This window comes from Erythrolamprus reginae, chromosome 1, assembly GCF_031021105.1.
Source record: "Erythrolamprus reginae isolate rEryReg1 chromosome 1, rEryReg1.hap1, whole genome shotgun sequence".
Taxonomy (NCBI): domain Eukaryota; kingdom Metazoa; phylum Chordata; class Lepidosauria; order Squamata; family Dipsadidae; genus Erythrolamprus; species Erythrolamprus reginae.
The window spans coordinates 250,861,535-250,887,242 of NC_091950.1; the positions used below are offsets into that span (position 1 = coordinate 250,861,535).

Consider the following 25,708-nt stretch of genomic DNA (forward strand, 5'->3'; position numbering starts at 1 on the left):
TGTTTTATTTTTTGTTTGTGATCTGCCTTGAGTCCCTAGGGGAGTTAGACAGCATAGAAATGAATTGGTAATTCAGTGAGCGACTAAGTAAGTAAATAAGTAAATATTTTTGTTTTATATATTTTAATTATAAATATCTTTATTTGTTGGTTGTTATAAGCCACTCAATTGGTACAAGATAGGTGGTTACATAAATGTCACGAATGAACGGATGAGATGAGATGACAGACACACAGAACATCCAAATCTTTTAACTACAAGAAAGCGAAGAAAGCCGCGACCAAGGCAGAGAGTGAGGATTACGCATGCGCGCATCAGAAGCGAAGGCGCGCCCAAGCGCAAACCTTACGCTCTGAATACCCGAATTAATCGACCTGCAGGTTTCCTTCCTTCCAATGGCCTCCCACTATTCAGCGGGGAGGCGGAGCCTTTGGAACGATTCGACTCTCTACGCTCCGTTCCTTCTCAGCCGGGCGGAAGGGTCGCGGGAGCTCTCGCTGCTGCTTTTACTTCCGCCCGGCAGTGCGTGGGAGGAACAGAAGCCGGTATGCTACTTCTCCCTGCCTGAAAGATGCTGGGAGCCGGTCGAGAGCCGCTGAATGGGGAAGGTACGTGCTCGGCCAAGGGATTGCCTCGTTTGATTCCCCCCCCCTTCGCCCTTCTGCGGTGCTCCTCTTTTGCAGCTCCCGCTTTCCCCACTTCCTTTCTCCAAGGATGATGCCAGTGGCAGAGAAGCCATCAAACCCGGCTTGTTTTTTGGAGTTGCGCCCAACAACAAGCCCCGGAGCGGTCGTTAATGTCGCTAACAATGAGGGCGGCTGATAATGAAACTCGAGTTGAAATAAGGAGGCTGATGGAGCAAACTGAAAGCGAGTCAATCCGGTTAAACAAAAGACAGGATTGTCTTCGCACTTAAGTGCAATGTCGCACCAAGTGCAAAATACCACTTCAGCAACTGACTGATCAATGCCTGGAATGCACTACCTGACTGGTTTCTTCCCCAAACCCACAAAACTTTAACCTTTGATTGTCTACTGTCGACCGCACCCCATTCCTAAGAGGCCTGTAAGGGGCATGCATAAGGGCACCATTGTGCCTACTGTCCCTGTCATATTGTCCTCTTTTATCGGTACTTTTTACTTATGTTTATAACTACAGCGTTCCCTTGATTTTCCCGGGTTCGAACTTCGCAAAAAGTCTATACCACGGTTTTTCAAAAATATTAATTAAAAAATACTTAGTGGGTTTTTTCCCTATACCATGGTTTTCCCCGCCTTATGACGTCATATGTCATTGCCAAACTTTCGTCTGCCTTTAATAAATATTTTTTTAATAAACTTTAATAAATAAACATGGTGAGTAATAATCTAAATGGTTGCTAAGGGAATGGGAAATTGCAATTTAGGGGTTTAAAGTGTTACGGGAAGGCTTGTGATACTGTTCATAGCCAAAAATAGTGTATTTACTTCCGCATCTCTACTTCGTGGAAATTCAAATTTTGTGGGCGGTCTTGGAACGCATTTCCCACGAAAATCGAGGGAACACTGTACTACTATCTTATACATATTTGACAAATAAATAAAATAAACAAATAAAATCTTTTTCTCACACGACAAGCATACCCCATGGGCCTGCACTTTTGGACAACCTGCTGTTTTGTTTTGGCTACTGTTCTCGTGACCATTAATCTAACTTTGTCTATGGTATTGGCCACAAAGTGGGCATAGTCCCTGGGCAGGCGGAGGCACCTGGTTGCCTCATTTGGTTTTATATTTATTTATTTATTTTATTTATTTGTTTTGTTTGTTTGTCAAACATGTACAAGATAGGTATTGCTTTAAATATAAACATTAGCAAGCAGTCAGGAAACAAAATTAATATAAATCGTAAGGATACAAGCAACAAGTTACAGTCCTACAGTCATAAGTGGGAGGAGATGGGTGATAGGAATGATGAAAAAGATCAGTAGTAATAATGCAGCCTTAGTGAATAGTTTGACAGTGGTGAGGGAATTACAGTATTTGTTTAGCAGAGTGATGGCATTTGGGGAAAAAACTGTTCTTGTGTCTAGTTAAATTTTAGTTATTCTGTTAAGAATAAACAATTTGCAGAGAGGCAAAAGTGGCTTGTGATGTTGATTTTTTTGGATTATCATCTGGCCCCGGGGTACAGTAAAAGAATGTGATGATTATTAAATCTTCTGTAAGAATAAACTTTAACAGACTTTGGTTCGACATGTGGTTGCATCATCCCGATTACTCTGAAGAGAAACTTTGTACCTTGTTCCCTTAGGATGGAGCTGGAAATAATTTCCTGTTTGATTTCTGCTGTGGCAGGGATGAGGCTTACTATTGCAAATGCAGCAAACTATATACCCAGGGGCAAATAGTGCCATGACATTTTCTGGTTTTATTACTAAAAAGCATTAATTCATGAAGACTGATAACAGTGTCAGAGTTCTAAAAGAAATGTTAACCTTCTTTCTTGGTAATCTTACATACTTAAGATTAGGTAATCTGTAATTTGCAAGGAGAGTGTTGGAGTTCTAAAAGAAATGTTAACCCTTCTTCTTTCTTGGTAATTTTAAGTAATTAAGATTAAGTAATCTGCAATTTGCAAGGAGCAGGGGGAGCAGGCCTCCAAAGCTATACTGTACATTATTAGTCTCAGAAAGTAGCAGGGAACCTGATTTAATCCCATTGATTGAAGTATTTCTTTTTAATTAAAAAAAAGTTGGCACTAAAGAGTTTGAATTTGGCAAATTAAATTAGAATTTATTTTTCTTGACAAAGTTTATAAAATAAGGTGTTTTTTTTTCAAATTAAGTAATTTGCTTAAGCAGCTTTTCAAGACATTAATGTATTAGGAATGAAAGGCTTGAATTGTTATCCTGCTGATTTGACAATGTGGCTGGGCTTTATTTTACATTGTGTAAACATTCCCTGCTTGTCATAATTGCAAATTACAAGTTGCAATTCTGATAAGAATCAATGCCTCTTTTGCAAGCATTTAATAACATAGGAAGCTGCTGTTAACCTTGCTTGCTTCCTATGTAAGAATTTCTGAAAACATGTAGGAGTTGGCAAAGCTCCTGTATCTTGTTTGGCCACAAAATTGCTGGCAGGTTAATTTCTTTATAAAGCCAAGCAAGCATGGAATGATTATTCATAGCTAACTAGCTACCTTTAAACTCTCTTTATTTTCTCTTCAGCAACAAGCATGAACTCAGATTCTGAAGAGCACGATTTGATACATGAAGAGTTCACTTACATTTCTGGAGCCCTGACACAGATTCTCAAGTGTGGCCCTTGGGAAGATCTCTGGAATGATAAAAGTGCACCCAAGCTTCTATTTCTAGTTATCCCTGGTAAGTTTTACATGGTGATGGTTTGATATGTATGTTCTATTGATCAAATCAGTTCTAGAAAATGAAAAGGGGAAAGATTTAGCATACCATATTTTTAGAGTATAAGATGCACCTTAGTTTTTGAAGAAGAAAATAGGGAGGGGGGATCTGCCTACCAGGTATTCATCTGGCTAGCGTCCTTAGTCTGTTCAGCTTCAGCACATTATTTTATCCCCAGGCCGGCTGCCACGTTTTAAAACACGCGCACCGCTTTGCAGCTGTCTTCTGAAACCGAACGCGGAAGTTAGCGTTCCGGGTTCAGAAGACAGCTGCAAAGCGGCGCGCGTGTTTTAAAACGTCAGAGCCGGCCTGGGGGGCTTGGGGGCTTCCCCCCAAGCCCCCCAGGCCGGCTCTGACGTTTTAAAACACGCGCACCGCTTTGCAGCTGTCTTCTGAAACCGAACGCGGAAGTTAGCGTTCCGGCTTCAGAAGACAGCTGCGAAGTGGCGCGCGTGTTTTAAAACGTCAGAGCCGGCCTGGGGGGCTCGGGGGGAAGCCCCCGAGCCCCCCAGGCCGGCTCTGACGTTTTAAAACACGCGCGCCGCTTTGCAGCTGTCTTCTGAAGCCGGAACGCGGAAGTTAGCATTCCGGCTTCAGAAGACAGCTGCAAAGCGGCGCGCGTGTTTTAAAACATGGCAGCCAGCCTGGGGGGCTCGGGGGCTTCCCCCCGAGCCCCCCAGGCCGGCTCTGACGTTTTAAAACACGCGCGCCGCTTCGCAGCTGTCTCTGAACGCTAACTTCCGCGTTCGGCGGCAGCGGGTTTTTTTGTTGCACGGATTAATTGACTTTACATTGTTTCCTATGGGAAACAATGTTTCGTCATACGAGCGTTCTGACTTACGAGCCTCCTTCCGGAACCAATTAGTCTCGTAAGTCGGGGTTCTACTGTAAAATTTAATAATGCCTAAGACAATTGTGTTTTCTATAGAAACAAACGTGCCAGAAGATGGTGCTGTTTTAAAGTACAGATTTTTTACAGATTTTTTTTTTAATGGAGAACTTGATTTTCCAATAATGTTGGAGGTTTCAAATAGCTGGTCTCACTGCATTCTTCCAGATATTTAAGTTGCCAGGTATATGATATACTCCTTCACAGTCAAATAACATTTACTGTGTCTGAAGCTAGTTTCTGGGTCGTTGGTTGTTTCCCATGATTACATTTTTCCCAACAAATAATCCCAGTGACAAAAGACTGAAGTCTGCTTCTTCCAAAATTGATTTAGCTGTCTACTCTTCAAACCATTGCATCTGGATGTGAAATTATTTCATTACCTCGAACAATACACAACGCCAAAACAATAATGAGAAAAGTTCAGAAGTCTCTACCTATTCTACATTAAGTCAAACTGCTAGGACATTGGCACCAAACTAATTAAAGCAGTGTTTCCCAACCTTTTTTGAGCCGCGGCACATTATTCACATTTTCAAAATCCTGGGGAACACTGAACGGGGGGTGGGGGGGGTGGGGTGGCTAAAGAAAAGTTTTGACAAAAAAAAATCTTCCTCCATTTCGCTCTATTTCTCCCTCACTCTTTCTCTCCCTTCCTTCCCTTCTTTCTCTTTCTCCATCCCTCTTTCTTTCTTCCTCTCTCTTTTGCTCTCTTTCTCTCTCCCTCCTTCCCTCCCTATATGTCTTTCTCTCTCCCTTGCTCTCTCTGCCTCTCTTGCTATCTCTCTTTCATTCTCTCTCTTTTTCTCTCTCTTTCTCTCTCTCTTGCTATCTCTTTCTCTCTCTCTGTCTCTCTTTCTTTTTCTCTGTCTCTCTTTCTCTCTCTTGCTAGCTCTCTTTCTTTCTCTCTCTTTCTCTGTCTCTCTCTCTCTCTCTCTGCCTCTCTTGCTATGTCTCTCTTGCTCTCTCTCTCTTTCTCTCTCTTCCTTTCTTCTCTGCGGAGGCCGGCGAAGGTTTTTCTTATTTTAAATGTTCCGGGTGGCAGGGGGATGCGGAGCCCGCACGCACACACCCCCGACATTCCAAATCCTGCCTCAGCTGCATGCAAGAGGGGCCGGGCGGGCGTTAGCAGCCCGATGAGGAGGACGAGAAGCCGCTGCAGCCACCCCCAATCCCCCCCCTTCCCTGGGTACCTTCCAAAGGCCCCTGGAAAAAGGCAGGAGGTAGCAATGAGGCGCGAGGACAAGCAGGCAGCTTGGCGGAGGGGAAGCGCTGACGGGCTCTCCTCCTTCCCCACCCCCGTGCTTCTCTCCCACCCTGGCTTTTGCTTTGCCCGCAGATTTCCCCGCAGTTCAAAAGGAGGCAAGAGGTGGCCTGGATGAAATTGCGGGGAAATCATGGGGCGAAGCAAAAGCCAGGGCGGGAGAGAAGCGCGGGGGTGGGGAAGGAGGAGAGCCCGTCAGCGCTTCCCCTCCGCCAAGAGGTTATTGCCGCCGCCTCTGCCTCCACTCAGGGAGCCATCGTGGTTGAGCTGAGCGAGAGGAAAAGGCGCGGTGACCACGGTGGCTCCCTGAGTGGAGGCAGAAGCGGTGGCAATAACCTCTGTGCTTTCTACGGCAGCGTGGCTGAGCTGGATGGAGGGAAGCGGCAGCTCCCACTCGAGGAACCCACGGCAACGGGCTTGGTGGGAGGCGACGGCGGGAGACACAGGCAGTGGGAGGAGAGGGAACTAGGAAGCGACTGTGAAGCCCAAGACCATCCACAGGACGACACTCAGGCAGGGGCGCCGGCAGCGCCCCGCCCAGCTGGAGCTTCTCGCGGCACACCTGGCCATGTCTCGCGGCACACTACTGTGCCGCGGCACACCGGTTGGGAAACGCTGAATTAAAGGACCCACATAATGATTTTCTCAGAGTTCAATGGAGTAGGCAGAACAAGAACGTTGTATGGAACATTTTGGGCAGCCTTTCTACCTCTTCTCTTACATTATATGTCACACAGGTTAGCTTGGGCTCTTATTATTCCTAAACGTCAAAAATAAATGAATATGTTTATATGAGAGAGAAGAATGGAAGATGTGTTGTTCTTGCCTTTCCCTTTTTTAACTGGGTAGTTATAAAGAATGCTGAGATTTTGCATGATGTCTATTTTGAACAGGGCAATAACTGCAAATAACAATTGGTTCCCAAGGTTCTATTTTTAAAAGATTTACATGGGGCCGCAAATACTTCCTCCTGCTCTATCAGATTTTTGGATGGGATTATGAAATAGTGAGAATTCCCACTGTTCACAGAACTTTGAATGTATCCTTGGATTTTAATCTTGTTGAAGCAGACACCTTAAATTTCTCTTTTAACCATCATTAGGCCCAATATAGATCACTATATTATGAAATAGTGAGAATTCCCACTGTTCACAGAACTTTGAATGTATCCTTGGATTTTAATCTTGTTGAAGCAGACACCTTAAATTTCTCTTTTAACCATCATTAGGCCCAATATAGATCACTAGCAGTACAAACTATTGTAAAATAAATGACCTTACTTTGCGATAGGTTCATTTGTTCATCATACTATCAAAGACCAGTGACAATTTTCTCACATTTTGTGGCAGAAACACCGGACAAGTGTTTATCTTGTATAAAAGAACAAATACTGATAATTAATAAGCAATATAAGGTACTGAGTGCTCTTTTTGACAGCAATTTTGTTTTCTTCATTAAAAAGTGTGTTTGCATTTGTGTCTCTTGTTTCCACCATTTCAAAGTATTTCTCAGTATCAGTAACTGTTGTAATAGGTGATCTATATGATTATCTTTTATAATTGATCTTTTCCTCCTCCTCCCTATGCCTTATTTTGTGTGTGATCTCTTTATTTCCTTTCTAAAATTCAGATAATGACACAGTTTATCAGAAGATAGAAATCTTACCTGTCAGGGGGGAAAAGAGATTAATTATAGGTATTAAAATCTACACTGAAAGATTGACTACAAAGCTTAACAATGGTTGATTTCTTCCCATTGACTATACAATGATACTGTACTGCTGATAAGAATGAGATACCGGTAAATATTCTATAACCTCCAGTGGAATGAATGGAAAAGAATGAAAATCTGTGAAGGAGTTACAGCATAAAATCTTTGTTTTACCTTTGATGGCTCTTCCAAAGAATATCATTTTTAAAAAGACAAGAATGTAAAACATATTACTCAAAGAGCATTGACTTAACACAGTTCTTTTAAATAAATTCTTATCTTTCATATTACAGAAAATGTATGCATATTATATGAATTAAAATAATATCTTTTTAAACACACTTTGATTAATCAATAGTTTTAGGGTGACAACCCCCCTCCCAAATATGTATGTATGTATGTATGTATGTATGTATGTATGTATGTATGTAAACTCTAATTTAGGAGAAATGGGAACTAAGCATTCCAGGAACTTGAAAAATGTGAATAATATACTAGATTGTTGGAGAGGTTATACGTTTCTATAGTAAAGCAATGCAATGGAGGAATTAAGTTCTACTTCCCCTTTCCACCCACCCCTGAAAACTCATTCACCTGGCGTAAATCTTTGGTAAGGTGAAAATTGCCTGCTGAGTTGCAAAATTATTTTCAGACAAAGAATGAGAAATGCTACACAGTTTAAGGTCTATTTTCATTCCATGTTCAAGAATGATGTATAAATGATTCATACAGTGAAAAATGTTTGATAAATGTAATTTACACAAGATGGATCTTAATGTTTCAGTCTTTTCAATGAATTGTGTTTTATTTCTGGCATATTCTTTTAGCATACTTTTGTCTTTTTTAGGTAATCCAGGATTGCCTGGCTTTTACCGGACATTCGTTGAGGCTTTATATTTTAGACTGAATCAGCAGTATCCTGTGTGGGTCGTTAGCCATGGTGGACACTGTAAAATTCCTCATGAAATCAAAAGAAAAGAAGGTAGTTTTAACATCTCCTTTCTATTAGATTATTTATTATTGATGAATGCTTAGCCTATATAAATTAGATGACAACATCTTTTGTACTAAATTGTATGAAAATGGTGCCATGGATTTTACTGATGTTTTCATTTGTATGTAATAAGACTAGTTTTTAATATTTATTTAGGTGCTTTAGGGCTATTCCATTTAAACTCTTTGAGACTAAGCAGTGTGCAAAAAAGACACCCCAATTTAAAAAAATGTAACACATACTAAACCTTAACTATTGAACACTGAAAATGCCAAAAACTTACCCGGGGTACCTAGTCCCAAAGCTTGGTGGGAAGATCCAGGTGTTAACCACCTTTCTAACAGGGGTATATCGAGGATAGATTATTCCAAAGAGCAGGGAATAGTAACAAACATAAAGATTACGAAATATTTTCCAAAACACTTATAAAGATGAGTAGTGTTCCAAAAACTCAAATTATCATTGTAGTATTGGCTTATCTTGGATCAACCTCTGGAATATGGAGCATTTTTAAGTACAAATAAAAAGTAAACAAAGGCTTGACCTGAAAGCAGCTGTTGTGCCCATCTTATATAAAATATTTGCTACTTGAATATGTCTACAGGTAGGTGGGTATTTATTTTGAAGCAGGAGATCATGGAACAATAAGACGTTTGAAATGTATTGCTTCTTTTGGTTATCGCCATAAGCAGCATGATTATAAACTGTATAATTAAATGCCACATTATAGATAGAGGTGCTGCATGTAAAAGGCAGGTTTTTTTCCCTTGCCATTTATTAGGGACCTATTTAGCACAGGCAGGTGGAAGCAACTACTAAGCTATTTATAGTTGAGCTGCCAAAGATGGAAGCTGATTGGTATGTACAGTACTTGAATGGAAGAACCGTCAGAATAACCCAAAATTACAGAATGTCCCCACCCCAAAAAATTTATCTGCTGATTTTCAGCCTGCTTGCCAATTATTTTAGAAGGGGTTAGTAGTTTCTCAGGAATTAGTTTTCTGAACTAGAAGCAGTTTTAGACCTAATCAAGTCTTATTTCCTTCACACGCCTGAACACTTTTGAACCACCTCCAGATTGGAGAATTGATTTCCAGAAAATCCCTTGCCCACTTTCAATCGCTTGAAAATTAGTGTTATCCAGGAATAGTCAGAGTGACATGGCCTGAGAAGGAACACAGCATTTTAGAATATTCAGCAAAATTCCACTCTGGGATTGATTGTTTTTATCCTGTGTATCACAACACCTTCATCTTGATGAAATTTAAATTCATGCTCTGTATTTTACACAGTGAGGTCACACATACACACAAACACACACATGAGTGTACCAAAAATCAGGCTCCATAGACAATTTATTATATAAATCACATTAAATGTTCAAATTAGTTGTCATTTTCTACCAAAGATTTCATTACTCATCTGATAGATGACCTTTCAACATTCCAAAGTATATGGTAAATAAGACTATTGGAAAACATATTAACAAATCATATTCTGATTAGGCTATAGAGGCTGACTTTTGGTGTATTCTGTGTATGTGTAACTGTGTGTGTTTGTCCTATTATACTAACACACTCTTTGCTAAAAGGTTAGTGCTTATAATGCTTATGACATTATTATTTTATTTTATTTTGGTGTCGAGTTTTAAAAACATCTGCACAATATAATTACATATTTTTGTTACTGAAGTTGCAGAGTGCCTTATTGTTAAAGACTTACTTTGTATGATTTTTTTAAAAAAATTCACAAAGAAATTCTATAGGGCAACCTGATTTTTATGTATATTTCACGGATTGATATGTGTGGTATATTTGAAGTATATATGACTATTTAGCCGGGGAGTTGAAATCTAAGTCATCTTAAATTTAAGACAACTCCTGTTTAGTGGGATTGTTTGGGACTACATTTGGTTGCCATGAGGCTATCTCGATTTGTTACTGAATTGGTATATTCAGTAGAGCAGCCAAGTTTGATTTTATAGCTTGAAAGGAGATTGGTGTCTAGGGCTACTTTCTATAAAATCAAGATTAACAATGGCCACTTCTTTGTGTGATAATGCCTTAATGGTTTTTATCAACCCTTTAAAGCAGGGGTCCCCAACCTCTGCCTGGAAACGGGCTGGGCTGGGCCAGCACCAGGCAAGGGTGCAGGGGCAGCATCTAGGTTGCGTGTGAAACCACTACCACCACCCATCTGTGGAAGAATTCTCTTTCACAAAACTGATCCCTGGTGACAGAAAGGTTGGGGAACCCCTGCTATAAAGCAAACCTAAAAAACCAATACCATATAGGTCAGAGCTATTTTTATTGTAGTCATTATATGGTAATAGAACCTTGAAAGTCCGAATGTGCTTTCTTCTCTTTATTTCTGTGGAAACTAGGAAAGAAGCCAATTGGTTGTTTTCTGTCTAATATTTGCCTTAGTAGTGGTTCTCTGTCCTATTCTTCAGGACTATTCCTCTGCCCTCTGAAGATTCCATTGTTACAATTTCTCCCAAAGTTTTATGTCTATAATTTTGAACTTAAATAGCTTCCTGGTTAAATAGGGCTCTATCAATGAACAAAACATAGAAACATAGAAGATTGATGGCAGAAAAAGACCTCATATTCCATCTAGTCTGCCCTTATACTATTTCCTGTATTTTTATGTTTATCCCAGGCATGTTTAAATTCAGTTATTGTGGATTTACCAGGCATGTCTGCTGGACGTTTGTTCCAAGCATCTACTACTCTTTCAGTCAAATAATATTTTTTCTCGTTGCTTCTGATCTTTCCCCCAGCTAACCTCAGATTGTGCTTCCTTGTTCTTGTGTTCACTTTCCTATTAAGAACACGTCCCTCTTGAACCTTATTTAACCCTTTAACATATTTAAATGTTTCGATCATGTCCCCTCCTTTTCCTTCTGTCCTCCAGACTATACAGATTGAGTTCATTAAGTCTTTCTTGATAAGTTTTATTCTTAAGACCTCCCACCATTGACTTCAGCAAAAAACCCGGCTCAAATCCTACATGAGAGTGAATAATTATGGCTATGTCTGTCACAGAGAAGTCTGCTCTTTCCTGAACTGTCCAGTTATAACATCAGCTGTAAATTGGAATATGGTAGAAATTTTGGAAGTGAACAGAAATATTTTTGGTGGATGCTTCTGAGACTTTAAGTTTTATATTCACTCTGAAGTTAAGCACATTAGCATAGTTCTAGCAAAAATGCCCTGGGCGTTGTGTTATGTAGTTTTATGGATCAGTTTTATTTAATGTGACTTTTGGATGTCAACAGAATATTTCAGCGTACAGCTGGACACTTTTCTTTGCCCTTTTTGCCCATGTCATTTGGTACATTTTAACTACAAAAGCTACCTAAGCTTGTTGACCGGAGGCAAACCATATTAAAAGAGTGAATTAAATGACTGTTCCTTCAAAATACTTGTTAGATATTAGCAGTAGCACTTAGACATATATACTGCTTCATAGTGCTTTTACAGCCCTGTCTAAGCAGGTTAGAGAGTCAGCATATTGCCCCCAACAATCTGGCTTCTTATTTTACCAATCTCGGAAGAATGGAAGGCTGAGTCAATCTTGAGCCTGGTGAGATTCGATTTGCCACACTGCTACCCTGTTTCCCTGAAAATAAGACGTACCCCGAAAGTAAGGCATGTCAGAGGTTTTGCAGAATTTGCTAATATAAGGCATCCCCTGAAAATAAGGCGTAGTCAAGTTTACATACGGTATGGTGGAAAAACATACGGTACCATTCAAAGCTGTTCATAGCGGTACCGTAATAATGTGGCGTCCCCTGCTGGCCCCTTCCATCGCTTTGTACCGTCCAGTACAGCAGACACAGTCTGCTGCTGTCTCACCGCCATTACAGTCTCCACTACAGTGCGTAGACTGTAGTTCCTCTGGTGGCCGGAAGCTGCAATAGCGGGAGCATACTGTTGTACCATATAAGTGCCGTTGTTTGTGTGTGTGGGTGCCATACTGACAGGTACCGTACCGTAATCAGTGTACCGTACGGTACACTTTCTTTGGGGGTGTCAGCTTTTCTGCCTGTGAATTTGTCTTATTTGAGAAATATAAGGCACCCCCGGAAAATATGACGTAGCACAACTTTTGGAGCAAAAATTAATATAAGACAGTGTCTTATTTTCGGGGAAACATGGTAGCTGTCGGTGATCAGCAGAAGTAGCCTTCAGTACTGCACTCTAACCACTGTGCCATCACAGCTCATATTAATGAATGGTTGATTCCACTCAACTTGCCATCAGAACCTGTGGGTGCTCCATCACTCAAGACTTTTGAGAGGAGACCAGACAGCCATTTGAGCAGGGGGTTCAACTAGAAGTGTCCCTTCCAACTCTGATATTTTGTTCTATGAATGTTAGTCCCTATTTTAGTCACTAGAAAGATAACTGGGGAAAGGATATGCTAGCTCAATTTTCTGAACACTCTTGAATTAAGCAATCCGACTTTATGCCTGTTTGGCACTAATACCTGAACCACCACCACTAGCTCTCAATTAGGAATTACTACATCATAATCAATTAGTGGTAGCACTGCATATTTTGCATTCCAGGTCAACATTTCATCTGCACAGTATCTTAATTTACATGTGCCTGTTTGTAATTTTAGCTACTGTTCAGTCATATTATGCTGATAGTTAATTATCTTGTTTTTGGTGTGGTGTGACTAATTTCAGTGGACACTTTTGACTTTTTATACATGCTTTTTTGACTTTTTATACATACATTGATTTTTTTATAATGCTTTTTATACTTTTCTTCAGTATGTATAAATAATATCTAGAAATTTTAATAGATAAATATTTAAATAATATTGGTAACAAATAACAAAGCATTTAGCCTTTCCAATTATAGAACAGGATCAATTATATTTAACATTTTATTATCACTAACTTCTCATCTGGATTTTTGCAACAACCTACCTCCTGTACTAAAGCTGAAAGTGAAATCTGAGATGGCATGGTATTTTGTTTAAATTGCTGCTAATCATTGTGGTCAAATGTCAAATTCTAAAGCAAACAATAACAATTTGGCACTGCAAGGGAAAAATATTTCTCAGCTTTCAGATTGATAGTAGAACTTGAGAATTAGCATTTGCTAGCAAGTCCCTTGTTGATTGATAGCTTGAAATCATCCAAGCTTAGATTTTACATTGAACTTTCAGTGCAGTTGCCAGAAAACAGCCTGTATCGCCTGATTGTTTATCAAATTGATCTCCAGTACAGAGTCCGGAGGGGGGGGGGGGAACCCTTTGGTAATAAATATTATAAATTATAAATTATTTGGTTTTCTTAAAAAATGATTTACAATCAAATTGATTTATTATTAGTTAATTTAGTTTGATTTTTCAAAATTAAAATCACGAGCAGCACAATGTAAGGCCCCCTAGGAGATGCAGTATCTATAACTGGATGATAACCAGAGGTGGGATTCTACCATTAGAACTGGTTGTTACCTTTCTAAGCAGTTCGAAGAACCGGTTGTTAGACAAAATCTCCTTTTGTTTTTTTCCACTTTGCAGGGTTAATCCTTTAAGGCAGTGTTTCCCAACCTTGGCAATTTAGAAACATAGAAACATAGAAGACTGATGGCAGAAAAAGACCTCATGATCCATCGAGTCTGCCCTTATACTAGTTTTTTGTATTTTATCTTAGGATGGATCTATGTTTATCCCAGGCATGTTTAAATTTAGTTACTGTGGATTTACCAACCACATCTGCTGGAAGTTTGTTCCAAGGATCTACTACTCTTTCAGTAAAATAATATTTTCTCATGTTGCTTTTGATCTTTCCCCCAACTAACTTCAGATTGTATCCCCTTGTTCTTGTGTTCACTTTCCTATTAAAAACACTTCCCTCCTGAACCTTATTTAACCCTTTGACATATTTAAATGTTTCGATCATGTCCCCCCTTTTCCTTCTGTCCTCCAGACTAATTTGAAGATACCTGAACTTTAACTCCCAGAATTCTCTAGCCAGCAAATGCTGGCTGGGGAATTCTGGGAGTTGAAGTCCAGACATCTTCAAGTTGCCAAGGTTGGAAAACACTGCTGTAAGGGATTAAAACATTCTGGTGTTGTTTCTATAGCCTAATCTTTATTGTCCTGCTTACAGAAACTGCCTCTCCCTTAACCCTTATTACAGAGGGCCGGGGACCCCACAGAGAAGGGTCTCCCCCTTGGCCCCGTATACCTCAACTCCAGAGGTTTTTTTTTTTCTTTGCTGGTACTTTTTTTTTCATTGCTTGATTTATTTATTTATTTTATTTATTTTGTCAAGTAGTATTGGTAGTATACAAAGATATAACAATATAAAATCATCTGCTACAACGTCCTTCTTGTCAACAACTACTTCAGCTTCAACCACAACACATGAACATACAACAGATACAAACTTAAAGTAAACTACTCTAAACTCGACTTCGGGAAATATGACTTTAGCAACCAAGTAGCTGATGCATTGAACTCACTACCAGACTCTGTAGTATCATCATGTAACCCCCAAAACTTTACCCTTAGACTATCCACTCTTGATTCTGCCGATTCCTAAGAGGTCAGTAAGGGGCGTGCATAGGTACACCAGAGTGCCTTCCCTCCCCTGTCCCAATGTTTCTTTTTACTAGTATCATGGTAGTTGTGTGCTCTTGTGTTGTTGTGGTTGAAGCTGAAATAGTTGTTGACAGGAAGGACTTTGTAGCAGATGGTTTTATGGGCTACGCTTAGGTTGTGTTTAAGGCGACTTAGTTCTAAACTTTGTAAACCTAGGATTGTAAGTCCAGTTGCATAGGGTATACTATTAAATGTTATACTGTGTAGGATATACCTTCTTCTTTTTTTTCCAAATCTTTTTATTAATTTTCATAAAATGGACAAACGTCTTAAATGTACATACATTTAACATAAAAAGGTGGGGATGTATTTTCCCCGCTTATCTCAAAAGTATAAATTTAAATACAGAAAAAAGAATACATAGTTGAATATATAATTGAATGTTAAAAAAAACACAATGATTTGTTAAACTTTCCAATAAAGAAATTTCTTCTCATAATAATTCTTTGTAAATAAGCTAATTCTAATATGTTTCCAAACCAAACTTGATTTATCTAGCACTATTATAACCTAAAAACAAAAAACTTATCTTTACCAAAACAATTTACACATTTGTATCATAATTTTCTATTATTTTTTCTTATCTATCCATATATAAACTTTGTTCCATGTTTCATAAAATTTTGTATCTTCTTGATCATTTAAGCGTCTTGTCATCATATCCATCTCGGCACAGTCCAATATTTTTATAATAACTTCTTCTTCTTTGGGGATATCCTCCCCTTTCCAATTTTGCACATATATAATCCTAGCCGCAGTTAAAATATGGATAATTAAATATAAAATCTCTTTCTTATAACTCTGATTTGTAATTCCTAATAAATAAAATTCCGGGGTAATTTCTACATCTTGCTTTACTATTTCTTTCATTATTTTCTCTATCATCTTCCAATACGTTCTGGCTTTGCTACATGTCCACCATTGGTGATAATAAGACCCTATCTCTTTCTTGCATTTCCAACACATCGGGGAGGTTTTGGAAAACATTTTTGCTATCCTGTTTGGTGGGAGGTGCCATCTATAAAACATTTTGATTTGGTTTTCTTTTAGGGATACTGATTTTGTCATTTTCCAGTTGTAAGTCCAGACTTTCTCCCATGTGTCTATTTCTTTTCCGATATTTTTGCACCAACTTATGTTATCTTTTAAGGTCAACTCTATGTTTTTATGTGCTATCAAATATTTATAAATTTTCCCTATTGTTTTCGTCTGATTGATAGTAATTAAATTACTTAATACATTTTTATTCTTGTTAAAAATATAGAGCATGGTATCTTTCTGATATCTAGATCGAATCTGTGCATAATGCCACCAATCAATTATTGTCCCTTCCTCTTGTAGTTTAATCCTAGATTTTAATTTCATTTGATCATTTAATAAATCCTTATATCTTATTATTTTCGTATCTTTTATAGACTTTGGGTGTATTATTGCTTCTAGAGGGGCGGCCCATTCAGGAATAGTTAAAAAATGGTTTTTTCTTATATCTTTCCAAACTTCTAATAAGTATTTTCTTAAAGTATGTCTTTTAAAATATGAGTGGTTTTTATCTTTGTCATACCATATAAAGGCATGCCAACCAAGCATGAGGTCATGTCCTTCTAAGTTTAATGTTCTTTTATCTTCTAAAGTTATCCAATCTCTAATCCACGTTAGGGCGGCTGCCTGATAATATAATTTCCTACTATTAAATGTTATACTGTGTAGGATACACAGGGGAAGGATTGTTTTCAGGTTTTTTTAAAAAAAAGGGGGGGGTTGTACTGCACTTGTATGCACAAAGCTTGTGGGCACCCATGAGGTGCTGCCACATGGCGCAGGAGGAAGCAAACCAGCAGCGAGGTAAATTGGGACTCACCCCTGAGCCACACCCACCCAGTCACATGACCACTAAGCCACATCCCCAAATAAGCCATACCCACAGAACTGGTTATTAAAAAACTTGAATCCCACCTCTGGCTGATAACTTCTATTAAGAGCAAGTAAATATCATAAAACAGCTTTCTTCAAAGAAACTTTCAAAAACTCGTCCATTAGGCAGGGGATTACTAGAACGTAAAGAAAAGCAAACTAGGATAGTAGAAAAGCAAGACATTTATAAACAGAGGGCAGCTCCTTCAAACATAAATTGACATCAAATCCAGCCCTACAATCTAATCAATCTAATTTAGGCTATAAGATCTATCTTTTGTAAAACCTGTCTTAAAGCATGTGTGTTTGGGTGCGTGTAGATTGATAGAAAGATAGGGCCTTGCTCCTGGAATTGGGACAGCAAGAATGCCTGGAGATTTCTGGGAAATGTTATCTCCTGCAGAGGGAGTTAAATCGTTGTGGTGGGAAGTAGGACAACAGATTTGAGCAGCTCAAAAGAAATGACCAAGAGGGAGCACAAAGAGTGAGGAAAAGAGGCTGGACTCCATTGAAAAGAGAGAGAAATTGCCAGTCACAGTGATATCTCAACAGAGACTATATCCTGGTTCTCAAAAGAGGTGGGTTCCATAGGCATTTCACTGGGACTAGGGACCGAGCACAAGTTTATGAGGCAACTGGACTGGTGAGGGGTCATGTGGACAAAAGGGATTAAAGGCAACATTTGTCTATGGAGATTCTCAATCATCCAGGTCACAATTATCTCAAGGGTGCTTTTTCAAAAGCCAACTAGACTTTTTCTTTCTTATTTATTTAATAATAATAATAATAATAATAATAATAATAATAATAATAATAATAATAATTTGTTAGATTTGTATGCCGCCCCTCTCCGAAGACTCGGGGCGGCTCACAACACGATAAAAACAGTATTATACAGGCACAAATCTAATATTAAAAAAAACTAAAAACTCTATCATAATTAAAAACCAAACAGCACATACATACCAAACATAAATTATAATAAGCCTGGGGGAAAGGTGTCTCAAATCCCCCATGCCTGGCGGTATAGGTGGGTCTTAAGTAGTTTACGGAAGACAAGGAGGGTGGGAGCAATTCTAATCTCCGGGGGGAGCTGATTCCAGAGGGCCGGGGCCGCCACAGAGAAGGCTCTTCCCCTGGGGCCCGCCAGACGACATTGTTTTGTCGACGGGACCAGGAGAAGGCCAACTCTGTGGGACCTTATCGGCCGCTGGGATTCGTGCGGTAGCAGGCGGTTCCGGAGGTATTCTGGTCCAATGCCATGTAGGGCTTTAAAGGTTATAACCAAAACTTTGAATTGTGACCGTAAACTGATTGGCAGCCAATGCAGGCCACAGAGTGTTGTAGATACGTGGGCGAATCTGGGAAGCCCCACGATGGCTCTCGCGGCTGTGTTCTGCACGATCTGGAGTTTCCGAACACTTTTCAAAGGTAGCCCCATGTAGAGAGCGTTGCAGTAATTGAACCTCGAGGTGATAAGGGCATGAGTGACTGTGAGCAATGACTCCCTGTCCAAATAGGGCCGCAACTAGTGCACCAGGCGAACCTGGGCAAACGCCCTCCTCGCCACAGCCGAAAGATGATGTTCCAATGTCAGCTGTGGATCAAGGAGGACGCCCAAGTTGCGCACCCTCTCTGAGGGGGTCAATAGTTCCCCCCCCAGGGTAATGGACGGACAGATGGAATTGTCCTTGGGAGGCAATACCCACAGCCACTCCGTCTTGTCTGGATTGAGTTTGAGTTTGTTGACACCCATCCAGTCCCCAACAGCCTCCAGGCACCGGCACATCACTTCCACTGCTTCGTTGACTGGACATGGGGTGGAGATGTACAACTGGGTATCATCCGCATATTGATGATACCTCACCCCATGCCCTTGGATGATCTCACCCAGTGGTTTCATGTAGATATTAAATAGCAGGGGGGAGAGGACCGACCCCTGAGGCACCCCACAAGGGAGAAACCTAGAGGTCGACCTCTGACCCCCCACTAACACCGACTGCGACCGACCGGAGAGGTAGGAGGAGAACCACTGGAGAACAGTGCCTCCCACTCCCAACCCCTCCAGTCAGCGCAGAAGGATACCATGGTCGATGGTATCGAAAGCCGCTGAGAGGTCAAGAAGCACCAGGACAGAGGACAAGCCCCTGTCCCGGGCCCGCCAGAGATCATCCATCAACGCGACCAAAGCAGTTTCCGTGCTGTAACCGGGCCTGAAGCCCGACTGTTGAGGCCCTAGATAATCGGCTTCTTCCAAGGACCGCTGGAGTTGGAGTGCCACCACCTTCTCAACAACCTTCCCCATAAAGGGAAGGTTGGAGACTGGACGGTAGTTATTAAGCACGGCTGGGTCCAGGGAAGGCTTCTTGAGGAGGGGGCGCACAAGTGCCTCCTTATAAGGAGCCGGGAAGGACCCCCTCCCCAAGGAGGCGGTGACAATCTCCTGGACCCAGCTCCGTGTCACCTCTCGACTGGCCGAAACCAACCAAGAGGGACACGGATCCAGTAAACAGGTGGCAGAACTCACAGCTCCAATGGCCTTGTCCACTTCATCAGGTGTCACCAAGTCAAACTCCTCCCAGACAGATGGACAAAGACCTTTAGCCCCAGTCATCTCGACTGACCCATTGTCAGCCGATACTGCTATGCAATTGGAGTCGAGTTCTGCTCGGATCCGAGCGACTTTATAAGCGAAAAATGAGTTAAATTCCTCAGCACTGCCCTGCAAGGGTTCCCCAACTCCCCCCTGATTTAGAAGGGAGCGGGTCACCCTAAACAGAGCAGCCGGGCGGGATTCCGCTGATGCAATCAAGGTGGCATGGTACGCGCATCTTGCCGCCTTGAGCGCCACTTTGTAAGTCTTAATAAAAGCTCTTACAAGTGTTCGGTCGGATTCAGACTTACTCTTCCTCCATCGCTTCTCTAGACGTCTCTTCTGGCGTTTCAACTCCCGGAGCTCCTCGTTGAACCATGGAGCTCTACGGGGTCTAGTGCCACAGAGAGGTCGCAGTGGCGCAATTAGGTCAAGAGCCTCCGCTGCAGCCTTGTTCCAGGCCTCAGCAAGAGACTCTGCCAAGCTGTGGACGAGCGAATCTGGTAAAACCCCAAGCGCCTTCTGAAAGCCCTCAGGGTCCATCAGGCGTCTGGGGCGGAACCTCCTAATCGGTTCCGCCTCCCTGCGGGGGAGGATTGGAGCCAGGAAGTTAAGCCGCAGTAGAAAATGGTCTGACCATGACAAAGGCAATGCTTCTAAGCCCCTTAGTCTCAGACCACTATTCAATTGCTCCGAGAGAAATACCATGTCGGGTGTGTGTCCACCCTCGTGAGTCGGACCCTGAACTACTTGAGTCAGGTCCATGGCTGTCATGGTGGCCATGAACTCCTGTGCTAATCCTGAGGAACCGCTGAGCGACGGCAGATTGAAGTCCCCCAAGACAATGTGTCCGGGGAACTCCACCGCCAACCCGCCCAGCTCTTCGAGCAGCACAGGCAGGGCTGTTGACACGCAGCTGGGAGGCAGGTACGTGAGTAACAAGCCCACCTGAACCCCTAAGTCCAACTTCACAAGGAGTGACTCACAACCCGCGATCTCAGGAGCAACGAGTCTACGCAGATGGAGGCTCTCCCTGGGTACAATAGCCACTCCTCCCCCCCTTCCCTGGGGTCGAGGCTGGTGCCATATCTGAAACCCGGCTGGACATATTTCCGAGAGAGGCACCCCTCCCTCTGGGCCCAACCAGGTTTCAGTAACACATGCCAGATTGGCCTCCTCATCCAGGATCAAATCCCGGATGAGGAGAGCTTTATTCACGACCGACCTGGCATTGAGTAGCAGCAGCTTGAGCCCAGGGCCCGGATTACACTCGTCACCAGGGCTCCGGTTTGAGCTCATGGGACCGGAACAAGGGATTGCTATTAAGCAGCGATCTCTTTTTCCTCCAGAACGGCTAGCCCCGTGGCTCCCGCCATATCTACCTCTCTTATTTGTATGTTTGTTTGTTTATTTATTTATTCATTTGTCCAATACACAAATACATAGGAAGAAAAATAGACATGTAGTAATATATATAAGGGTAAAGTGAACTTAGAGGAGAGGATATATGAAAGAAAGAAAATATATATGATAAGTGAGAGAAAGGAAAGACAATTGGACAGGGGACGAATGGCACACCAGTGCACTTATGTACGCCTTGGGGAAGATGTTTCATTTCTCATCCAAGAAGCTTCTTCAGTTCTGACTTAAACTTCAGTCAGCTTTCTCAAGGAAAAAAGGAAGTATCTTGAAAAAGCATCTTGGAGATAACATGAACAATATTGCTCGGCATAAGAGTTTATGTTTTATATTGTTGTGTTGCTAAATACAACACTGTGTCAAGCAACACTCTAAATACTGTGCCTTGGTGGCGCAGTGGTTAAAATGCAGTACTGCAAGCTGTCTCTGCTGACTGCTGGCTGTATTTCACCAGTTCATATGTCACTACCGGCTCAAGGTTGACTCAGCCTTCCATCCTTCTGAGCTGGGTAAAATGAGGACCCAGATTGTTGGGGGCAATATGCTGACTCTGTAAACCGCTTAGAGAGGGCTATAAAGCACTGTGAAGAGGCATATGAGTCTAAGTTCTATTGCTATTACTATTAATTTGATTCGTATCTTAACGGTCATTATTTTTAATTAAACCCTGTAACTCCCTGCAAGGTGTATGGGTGTGCCTGAGCTGGGCTGAGTTGGTCACCTGGAAAAGGGAAAGAAGAGTTCAATTGCCAGTGGCCCTTTTGGATAGGGTGCTACAGATAAATTTGTTAGTGCTAACTTTTTGGTCAATTCCGATTCCAAATGATAATGTCATTTTATACTGATATACTAATTTTCACGGACTCAGGGCAGCTCACAATGGTAATATATATATATATGTCACATGTTTTTTTGCTGAATTAAGGGAGACTAGGATAGATCTATTTCGGCCTTATTTTGGCCTCATCAGCTAACCATACCCACTGGGACTTGAACCTGCAACCTTTGCCTCGTAAGGCAGAGAATTATCCTCTAGGCTACAGTATCTAATCCCTTCAGCTCTGCACCAGGGAAGGGTTACATATTTTTGTGTCGAATCACCCTGGTGTATTGAAGGAACATCACAGCTCCTTATTTGCCTCTCGGCCCATATATATATACACTAGGGTGATTCGACACAAAAATGTGTAACCCTTCCCTGGTGCAGAGCTGAAGGGATTGGATACTGTAGCCTAGAGGATAATTCTCTGCCTTACAAGGCAAAGGTTGCCTTACAAGGCAAAGGTTGCCTCATCAACTAGCCATACCAGTGGGTATGGCTAGTTGATGAGGCCAAAATAAGGCCGAAATATATCTATCCTAGTCTCCCTTAATTTTCAAATTCAGCAAAAAAAACATGTGACACATATAGATAGAATTGTCGGCTATCAATAAATTTAACTGCCTTGGAAATGGCCCTGGGTTGGGCCAAGAGACAAATAAGGAGCTGTGATGTTCCTTCGATACACCAGGGTGATTCGACACAAAAATATGTAACCCTTCCCTGGTGCAGAGCTGAAGGGATTGGATACTATGGCCTAGAGGATAATTCTCTGCCTTACAAGGCAAAGGTTGCAGGTTCAAGTCCCAGTGGGTATGGCTAGCTGATGAGGCCAAAATAAGGCCGAAATAGATCTATTCTAGTCTCCCTTAATTTTCAAATTCATCAAAAAAACATGTGACATATATATATATGAATGAAATGTTAGCAATTAGCACAGTTAACGGTTAACTATAAATTTGAGAGCTCTTTATATTTCTCCAGCTATTTACCTTTAAAGCTGTAATATACTGAAGGGTTTAACATGGCATTTTTTCATTCTGCTTAAGAACCAACGATCTATACATGCTGAATAAACATTAGCAGAATCATTAAATGTTGCTTTTTCCTCTGCACTGCCCAGTATTGACACTTTGACTCATTACATTTTCCAAGTTAGTTTGCTTGGCTGCAGAGGCTACTTATGAACAGCTCCTTTTATAACCTCATAAACACCGACTACTTATTTATATCCCGTAGTTTTGTCCATTACAACTTGCATATTATTGTTTTTGTTTGTGTCTGTTTTATAGAGTTAAAGAGTTAGAGGGTGCTAAAGGCATATTTGGATCCAAAATGGCAAGCTTAAAAAAAACAAGGAGAGAGGGGTAGCATTAAAATGCCTCCTTGGATTTTATTGTAATCAAAGCAAAGCGATCCTTGTTTCTTTCTTAAAGTAAGCAACTGTAGCTTGCCCACAGTGCATTTATTTTTGCAAGATTATAAGGTTTCCCTTAACGTATCTCTTTAAAAAAAAAAATTGGAGCAGCTTTTATTTAATTTGGTTTGAGAGTTTCAGCTGCATTTTGTTTGAGTGGTGTAGTAGTGAAGTAATTTACTTATTGCTCTTAAGCTTGAAAACATAGATTTGAAAAGTTTATTTAAATGGCATGTTAGTGCTTCCCTTCAGAGGCTTTTAAAAAATTTAGAGCGCTGGCTTTCAAAACAGAAGCTACTGATCCTATGCGGCTGTCAATAAGATCATGTTCAACTAGAGATTAAATAATTGATCTTTTATTGAGTTATAGACACTATATATATATTAGCTTAAACTTAATATACTGGGTTTATCTTACTATGTAGAAATTGCATTAAAATCTTTAAAATTAACATTAACACTTTACATACCATTGCCATTCGTAGCCTCACATTTAAATGTTTGGCTGAACCTCAACATTGTTGTTATACGCCACCTTGAACACATTTTCTAATGAAAAGGCAAGATAAAACTACAGTAAACATTAATTTATGTGATGATGATGATGATGATATTGATTTTTTAAAAGTCTGAACATTGAAAATAATCAAATGCTAGACTTTGATTTGAAGACTGTGGAATGAATGAATTTAAAAGACTAAAGCAGTCTTCTGTAGGTTGGCATCTACCGAAGGTTTTTCATTATAACTCAAATTATTACTAGGTTGGGGGAGCCTGTTCATCTTCTACAATTTATGTAACCAATGGGATTCTGTGTATACCTGAATTGTATGTGAGTATCTAAAATAGAGTTTTTGCTTTCTTTTCTGGATACAGAATACAAGGATAATGTTGATATACAACATTGTATTTATTGATTATACAGTATGTTTAAATATGGAACAAGGAATTATAATCTGCAATTTTGGATATTTCAAATTCATTCCATGGAAATAAATTTAATTTTTCAGAGAGCTTTTGTATTGGATACCTCAAAAATGTTGAACCTAACTGACAAGGATCCAGATAACTGCTTCACCCAGTCTTCTCTGAGCATACGGCCAAACATGATGGTTAGACAATTACCCTGTTTCCCCGAAAATAAGACGTACCCCGAAAGTAAGGCATGTCAGAGTTTTTGCAGAATTTGCTAATATAAGGCACCCCCCGAAAATAAGGCGTAGTCAAATTTACATATGGTACGGTGGAAAAACATACGGTACCATTCAAAGCTGTTCATAGTGGTGCCGTAATAATGTGGTGTCCCCTGCTGGCCCCTTCCATTGCTTTGTACCGTCCAGTACAGCAGACACAGTCTGCTGCTGTCTCACCGCCATTACTGTCTCCAATACAGTGCGTAGACTATAGTTCCTCTGGTGGCTGTAAGCTGCAATAGCAGGAGCATACTGTTGTACCATATAAGTGCCGTCGTTTGTGAGTGTGGGTGCTATACTGACAGGTACCGTACCGTAATCAGTGTACCGTACGGTACACTTTCTTTGGGGGTGTCAGCTTTTCTGCCTGTGAATTTGTCTTATTTGAGAAATATAAGGCACCCCCCGAAAATAAGACGTAGCACAACTTTTGGAGCAAAAATTAATATAAGACAGTGTCTTATTTTCGGGAAAACACGGTAGGTGATAGTCATCTAATTTCTATCTGGGTCCAAGCAGGACCTCTTAAGAAGAAATTATGCCAGCTTCCTTCAAGGCTATTGGAAATATCTCCTTCCTTAAAGAAGTACAGTACTAACAATCTATTTCTAATGGATGCAGAGAACTGTGCCAGTTGCTCAAAGTGGCTGGGTTGTTTTAGAGCAATAGTTACCAACTGGTGGACCACTGTGAGAAAGTTTTGGTGGTCCCCCGAAAAAATATTTGCATTTTTTATATTGCATATAAATCAGGGGTCCTCAAACTATGGCCCCTGGGCCGTATACATACAATGAACGTTTGTGTTGCAGAGAGTCTACCCCTTCAGGATCTTTTTGTGTGAGTCGGAGGGAGGCAGAAATTCTGACTTGGGGTCTGCTTCAGCCTCCTGCTGCAGGGCTTTGGCCCAAGGCTGGAGGGAAGAACTGCTGGTGGCAAAGAGCCAGAAGACCTTATTCCAGTGGAACTGCATGATGGAACTGGTGATGGTATCTGGCCTTGTACTCCCCCAGGTCTTTCCTCTGCTTGGAAAGCCTATGCTCATAGTCCTCAATGAGATGCTTCTGCTGAGCCTCCAATTTGAACTGAGCCAGGTGTTTCGCCAACTCTTTCTTGTGATGTCTGCTTAGCTCCTACAACTGTTTCCTATTGGGGCCCCAAGGAGCCCAGGCAAGCAGGCAAGGAGTGGCTTGGAGGGGAGGGAGGAGAAGAGGCTGGTGAGACACCCCTCAATGTGAGTGACATCACATGATCACTTAGCCACACCCACCCAGGCAGTCATTAGGGAAATCATATTAGTGGTCTGCAGGATTTAAAATTATGAATTGAGCGGTCCCTGAGGTCTGAAAGGTTGGGGACCCGTGTTTTACAGATTACCCTATCCAATTACTCATAAGTCATTGATGAAGCCAAAATGAATCCCAGATAATAATTGTCCTGAGTGTTGCTTGAGTGGAGTTACGGC

General features: G+C 41.0%; 1 protein-coding gene across 3 annotated transcripts in view; it reads left to right on the forward strand.

Moving 5' to 3' along the window:
- Nucleotides 1-446: 446 nt before the first annotated feature.
- The window catches only part of LDAH (lipid droplet associated hydrolase), a 111,680-nt gene continuing 86,418 nt past the window's right edge, over nucleotides 447-25,708 (forward strand). For all 3 annotated transcript variants that reach the window (XR_011557375.1, XM_070732805.1, XM_070732804.1), the window contains exons 1-3: nucleotides 447-608; nucleotides 3,212-3,367; nucleotides 8,117-8,251. Coding sequence is in view for 2 of the 3 variants with exons in the window: in XM_070732805.1 (XP_070588906.1) it covers nucleotides 572-608; nucleotides 3,212-3,367; nucleotides 8,117-8,251 (328 nt within the window). In the remaining variant the exon portion in view is untranslated. The remainder of the gene's footprint in view (nucleotides 609-3,211; nucleotides 3,368-8,116; nucleotides 8,252-25,708) is intronic.